This window comes from Triticum urartu, chromosome 7A (assembly GCF_056163025.1).
Source record: "Triticum urartu cultivar PI428250 chromosome 7A, HENAU_Tu73, whole genome shotgun sequence".
Classification (NCBI taxonomy): domain Eukaryota; kingdom Viridiplantae; phylum Streptophyta; class Magnoliopsida; order Poales; family Poaceae; genus Triticum; species Triticum urartu.
Genome location: NC_141879.1, coordinates 446,628,588 through 446,635,327, shown reverse-complemented (window position 1 = coordinate 446,635,327; position 6,740 = coordinate 446,628,588). Strand labels below are relative to the sequence as shown.

General features: G+C 47.4%; 1 protein-coding gene across 1 annotated transcript; it reads right to left on the bottom strand.

The window, feature by feature from the left end:
• LDL2 (LSD1-like2) lies at positions 1 to 6,374 on the bottom strand. Its single transcript, XM_048684731.2, has 2 exons — positions 4,743 to 6,374; positions 1 to 1,038 (listed from the first exon to the last, which is right to left on the bottom strand). Exons 1-2 carry the CDS (start codon positions 6,286 to 6,288, stop codon positions 305 to 307), a joined length of 2,280 nt encoding a protein of 759 aa, XP_048540688.1. The 5' UTR covers positions 6,289 to 6,374; the 3' UTR covers positions 1 to 304.
• Positions 6,375 to 6,740: the final 366 nt, after the last annotated feature.

Below are 6,740 nucleotides of genomic sequence, written 5' to 3'. Positions count from 1 at the left end.
TGAAATTATTAGCCACGTTAACAGGCAAAGCAAACATTACTATCTGCAGTGCATATACCCCTTAAAAAAAACTATCTGGATCCACTCATCATGCCATTTGCATCCCAGGTCTAATCTACTGAACCCAGATGCTGCAATTTACAACTAGGAGCGCAACACGACAGGGTCTTGGATGGCCCCAATGTCTGAATTTGTACAACACTAAATTGCAAAACAATCTAACCTCAGATTCTTCAACCTAGCTAAGAATGCTTCTCTTCTACAAAGAGGGGGGAGGGAGGCAATCTGGTAACACAAAACGATGTCAGAATTTGAAGTCCTTGGGGCGCTGCAGCCTCTTCCTGGCTTTCTGAGCGCTTTGGATGCTTAAAATCAGAGAGCTACCTGTATCACATGTACTGTCGTAGCCCATCAGCTTTACACTAAGATCCTTGCATAGCAACTCTAACCTACCTCGATCGTCATCGCCTGCCAGTTGCAGCTGATTGGCCTGCTCTCGAGAGATGGCGGCATATAAGTGGAAGGCTTTCTGGTGAGCCTCCTTCTCGGCCGCAGGCTCCTGATCCTTTTGGTCCCCTTCCAAATGGGGATTCTCAAGTGTAATCCTGAGCAAGCCTATAGACTGTGGATCGTCGGGTGTCATGGAGGAGAACACAAATGAGAATCTGCTGAATTCAAGATCTGGCTCCGTGAAAAGATCTTCAAGGATGCCATCGGGAGGTCTAAGGCTTTTCTGCAGAGCATACTTTTTATGATCGGAATCCACTCTGCTTTGTGAAGCCCGGAGAATTCTGGAAGCTTCTCTTAGTCCGCTCAATAAGGCACCATGCATCGTTGCAGGGTATGCACGGTTCGTCGCTTCTCCAGCAAAGAAGAGCCGGTCTTCACTGACACTCTCAGCAAGAATGTCATAGTCCGTTCCAGAAGACCCAACTCTGATGTGAGAGTATGAACCGCAACAGAGAGGATCACTACCCCATCTTGTACAAGCAGATTGAATGGGGTCAGGCACAGTAACGCCTTTTGGGCCATAGATACCTGCAAACAAATCATGAATAACATTTTAAGTGCTTATTATAACAAGTAAACAAATCATATATTCCAATATAAAGAATTTGCATGCATCCCCCTAATAAGCTTCTATTGCACAACCCCTGTTCTTGTTACCATATCATTAAGCATCCATCTAATAAACTAATCCAGAAATGGCCAATGTAAGCACATGTGCTTATAGGTAGTTAAATGCTCCCACACAACTCACAAACACCCATATAAGCATAAATGCTTAAGGGGCAATTCTTAACTTTTCTCATATTCTCTGCCACGTGTCGTGAAAAAAAAAATAAGCACCTATACCTAGGAGCATTGGAGATGCTGTGATTGGAGAAAAAAAAACTACCAAGAAACAGGTAATGGCTACTAACAAATGACATCCATACTCTAAACAATCGACTGCACCTTCTAATAAGTCCAGAAAAAAAAGGTATAATACATCAAAATAGCTATTTTATTACTATATAAATCACGACTCAAATCAAGACAAAACGACATTTCAATGGAATAGTGTGGTGACAATGATTATAACATAATCACATGCACTACTTGTTCTAGCTATTTAAACCTGATCTTAAATGACCACCTATTCCACCAAGGAATACAGAGTGTATACCAGGTATACAACATTAATATGTTTCAAACATAATTTTTCATATGGATTAGCAGATATACACATCATTTAAAAGCTTCCACTCAACATTATCCTGCCTCTCTTGCTCATTGCACTTTGTTTAGTGTTTACCCAAACACCACAAACCACTTCATGTAGTTTTTTAAATGCCTTTCCGCATATCTATAATACCTAAAGAGTTCATCCCAACTATCTTATTTCTCTTGACACGCAAGCTATCCGCATCAGCATTATCCTGCCTCTCTTGCTCATTGCACTTTGTTTAGTGTTTACCCAAACACCGCAAACCACTTCATGTAGTTTTTTAAATGCCTTTCCGCATATCTATAATACCTAAAGAGTTCATCCCAACTATCTTATTTCTCTTGACACGCAAGCTATCCGCATCAGCAGCCCAGCCACAACATCATTTTGTTACCCACTTACAGGAGGGACCCGCCATAGGTTAATCATCATAGTTCCCCGACGTGTCCTCCTTGACCTCCTCTCACTAAGCGCATTCCTCCTCCTTGACCTCCTCTCACTAAGCGCACTCCTCTTGGCCCGTTGAATGCATGTGGAGGTCAATAAACAGGGCAATAATTACCGGAATTAGCTGGCTATTCCCGCTGCAGCATGGATTGGATGATTTATGTCACGTGTCTATTGTGCGTGAAAGGAAGGGGAGCCTTGGCGCAGCGGTAAAGTTGTTGCCTTGTGACCATGAGGTCACGGGTTCGAGTCCTGGAAACAGCCTCTTGCAGAAATGTAGGGAAAGGCTGCGTACTATAGACCCAAAGCAGAAAAAAAACTTCTTTCTATTTTGGATAATTTCTTTTTCAATAGGACCCTCTTTTTGGATCCTTCCCCGGACCCTGCGCAAGCAGGAGCTACATGCACCGGGCTGCCCTTTTATCTATTGTGCGTGGAAGACAAACTGATGGCCTCACCTATTTGTATGTGGAAGACAAAAGTATGGCCTCTCCAGCTTCTACCCACTACCATGTGTATTCATCATCCATAGGCCCATCGTCTTCCACTCGGGTCCTTTTTTCTGGGTCCACCCGGGTCCTTTTTTCTGGATCCATCTCAAAATATAAAAACAACTAACGTGATGTTCTCTCGCCCCTCTTCAAGTCTCACCGATCGAGCCCTCTCCACCAGAACATCCTTTCCCCGACACCGTATGGGATGTGGCGGCGGGGAAGCAATCTCCGGTTGAGAACAATCCTTTGGCTGACCGCCTATCCGCTCGCCTCCGGCGGCTCTTCGGCTCCGGCAAAATCGCTAGACCACCTCATCTCCGACGACTTTCCGGGATATCTCGGGATGTGGTCCTGTTGCCGGTGGGCCGCTCTGATCGTCGAGCCCCTTGCCTTCAATGATTCTCCCGGTCTGGCACGACTGCCAGTGCACCTTGCCCATGGTGCTGATTTATTTTCATCTTCTCCTAATGTCTCAGTTCAGGCGCTGCTGGGAGGTTGATTCCGCAGGGAGTCCCGGGCTAGCTTTACTGAATCACTTCTGGTTAGGGATGAAAATGGAGTGGAAACTTTCCGCTTTTCCGGAGGAAAAATGGAAATGGAGAGGAAATATGAAAATGGAAACGTAAACGGAAATTTGCAAAACAAAAATGGAAATGGAATTTTTTATGCGGAAATGGAAACAAAAATGGAACGGTGTTTTCCGGTGGAACAGGCGTGGAAACGGAACTTTATGTTTCCGTGAATATGGAATTTCCGTTTTTTGTATAGGCCTATGGCCGCTTTGTAGCCCAACCACCAAACAACACACTGAGCAGAATAGATGATTTTAGGCCCAAATTGTCCAGAAGTACTACGCTAAGTTGCTAACATAATCATATTATTTTGTAGCTATGGTAATATTTCATTAAATTTGTTTTTTTTATTATTTCTCTATGACTCAAGGGTTCTATGTTCTGGTCAACGCCCACTTCTGTTTCCATGTCCGCTTTGTATCATTTCCGGGGTTTCTGTATTCGTTTCTGCTTCTGCAAAAAATATGAAAACAAATGTGGTAGCAGCCAGTTCCGTCCGTTTCCGCTCCGTTTTCATCCTACTTCTGATGTAAGCATGCACACTGACACTATGCACTGGCCTTACTTGAAACATCTCATGTGCGCGGATGACTGTTTTATAAGTGAATTTATTTTCTTTATTCCATATGTATGCATCATATGTAAGTAGTAGATCAGTAAAGGCCATCAAGCAAACATTGATGTTTTGTGTACGTACTGCTGACCATCATGCTTTTTGTTTTGATATCATCTAACCTATTCCGTTGTATACAGATTTATTTGAACTCCATTTATTCAAGGCTGCTTGGATGCCTATTAAGAACTGAAGAAATGTCTGAACTGTCTAATACTAATTTCAGAATGGGAGAATCTTGCTCCCTTCTGTTCCTAGAATGTTTTCTTGAGATAGATACACTTGCTACCTTTCGGATTTCAAATATACTTGACATATGTAACTGCAAGTAGTCCACTATGTCCACGATTCTGAGTTCTGATCCCCCCCCCCCCCCCCCTCTCAAGTAAGTTTTATGCCTCAATACTATGGTTGGTATATATAGAGAGAACAGAGCGTTTACGATAAAATAATAGGCAGCAGATACCTTTGCTAAGATTGTTCATAGGTGAAACAACAAGGTAGATAATAGCATGAAACAACTCCAAGCATATGCTCATCCAGTTGTAACTGATGATCGTGTAATAAATGGAATGACACATCTCCCAAGAGTGCACAAATCACAAAAATAATGCATAATTCTCTTAAATGTTACCGTTTTTACAATTGAAGTATGAGTTATTCATGCAAACATAATAAACTTTATGTAGTCCATGCAACTACTAGATCATGATTCTAACTAAAATATTATTCAATACATAAATGTTGATCATATATATTATTACTACTATGAATTCCCGCAGCAACGCGTGGGGGTATCATCTAGTTCTTACAAATAGATGATCTAACTCCCAACATTCATTGAATATATTAACTAAACTTGTGAAGACACCGTGAACATGGTTGTTAATTTTAGTGGTGATTACCTCGAAGAATACCAAGTACTCGATGAAGTGTAACAACAGGATCAACCTTTTCAAACTCCAAAGCAGCCTCTCCCGCCACAAGTGCAACAAGTACTGCGCCGCCAGAGACAGTATGGTAGCTGTAGAAGAGAAAGAATTCCCCACGCTTGCTCGACTCCTTATTCAAACACCCAAATGTGTCAATTTCCTCATCCCAAAATACAGATGGGAACACCATAGCCACTTTGTTCAACAAACCAAACCCCAACCTCTGAATCGCCCCAAGCTTGTTTTCAGGCAACTCTGGGTCAAACACAATGCTCCCACTCTTGAGCACTCCAAGCGGAACAGTGCAGAGCGCCATGTCCGCCTGAAAAACCTGCCCTCCTTCCACTGTGATGCTCACGCCATCTACTCCATGCTCAATCCGCTTCACCGTCTTCTCATACAACACTGGTACACCATCACATAAGGCGTGTACCAGCCTCGAATTCCCTCCAGCCAAGAAGCAATGGTCACCACCCATCTCAAACTGGTCGTCCTGGTCCCAGTGCGCCAGAGAGAGCTCCGATAAGCAACCAGCATTGGAGAACTCAAGGTTTGCCAGATGCCAGTCCAGAACCTCCCTCTCTTCCTCGCTTTTGGCCACATTGTACAACCTTCTCAGCCTTTCGATCCCTTCCCCCAGAGAGATTCCCTCTGCGGCTTCCTTGAGAGCCTCCCGCAGCCTGGTGGCGTGGTCAAGAAGCGTATTGAACACCAAATCGATACTTCTATCTAGCCTGGTGCCCACAGTCCGGCCGTCAGTGTGGTACAGTGGGCAGCGGTCACGCACCTTGTGGAGAGGAATCCCGAGCTGGCGGGCGAGCACGCCTAGCGGGTTCGCGTGGATGCCAGTGATGACGCTCCCACCGAGCTCGACGGCGGCCTGGCCCCCGCCTAGGCGGGAGGTGTAAACGCGGCCACCAGGGCGGGCGCGGCCCTCCAGGACGAGCACGCGGAGGCCGAAGCGGAGAAGCTGCCGCGCGGCAGCGAGCCCAGCGAGGCCAGCACCGATGACGAGGACGGAAGCGGCTGGGGCCTGGAGCGCGTCGGCGGGAGAGGATGCGGGGAAGGCGGCGGAGACGCCGAAGTTAACGTGGCCCTCGCGGGTGAGGAAGCCGTGCGCGGCGGCGACTAGGTGATCGTAGCTCGAGGCAACGGTCTCGAGCACGCGCGCGCGGGGGAGCGGCACCCGCGGATCGGCGCGCCAGGAGGCGAGGATGTGGTTGCGGACGACGATGTAGTCGTTGGGGGCGGCGGCATCGGCGTCCGCGAGGATGGCCTCCTCGGCGGGGAGGAGGGCGTCGATGGGGAAGCCCAGGGAGAGCGAAATGAGCGCCTCTGTCTCCGTCTCGCGCTGGCGCTCCTCCGGGGAGAGGCGGCGCAGGCGCCGGATGCGCCGCGACGGGGAGTTCCCAAGGTAGGCCTGCAGCTCGGTGTCGACCAGCGACTCGTCGTACGACCCCGGACGCGCCGACGCCGCACGGCGCGGGCGACCCGACGGCGGCGGCGGCGACGGCGACATCGCCGGTAAGGGTCGTGTGGGGAGTTGGGGTTTGGGTTTGCTCGGCTGCGTCAGTTTGGGCTTTCGGGGGAGAAGGTGGGTGGGAACCTGGGAAAAATACTTTAATGCGTTTGATTGAATGACAGGCAGGCCCAGCCGTCGCAGCGAGAGGGCCGAGGTGCGCGTGCGGGCGTGCGGGCTTAACCCAAAAGAGGACGATGACGTGGGCCGGCGGCCTGCTGTCAGTTTAAGTGGTTCATTCTGTGAGGTGCGCAAAAGGAAGTTGACTTTCCTGTAAAAATTGCATCAATGTCATGTGCCCCGCTGTTTGGTGGTACAAGAATGGAGTCATGACATGGGAAGCCAAAAAGACGGAACACGGAAGCGGCAGCGTCATCGGAGTCGTGAAGAATGCAAATAAAGAGCATGGTTAATAATAATATGCTCCCATGTTATTTATACTCAATGTAATA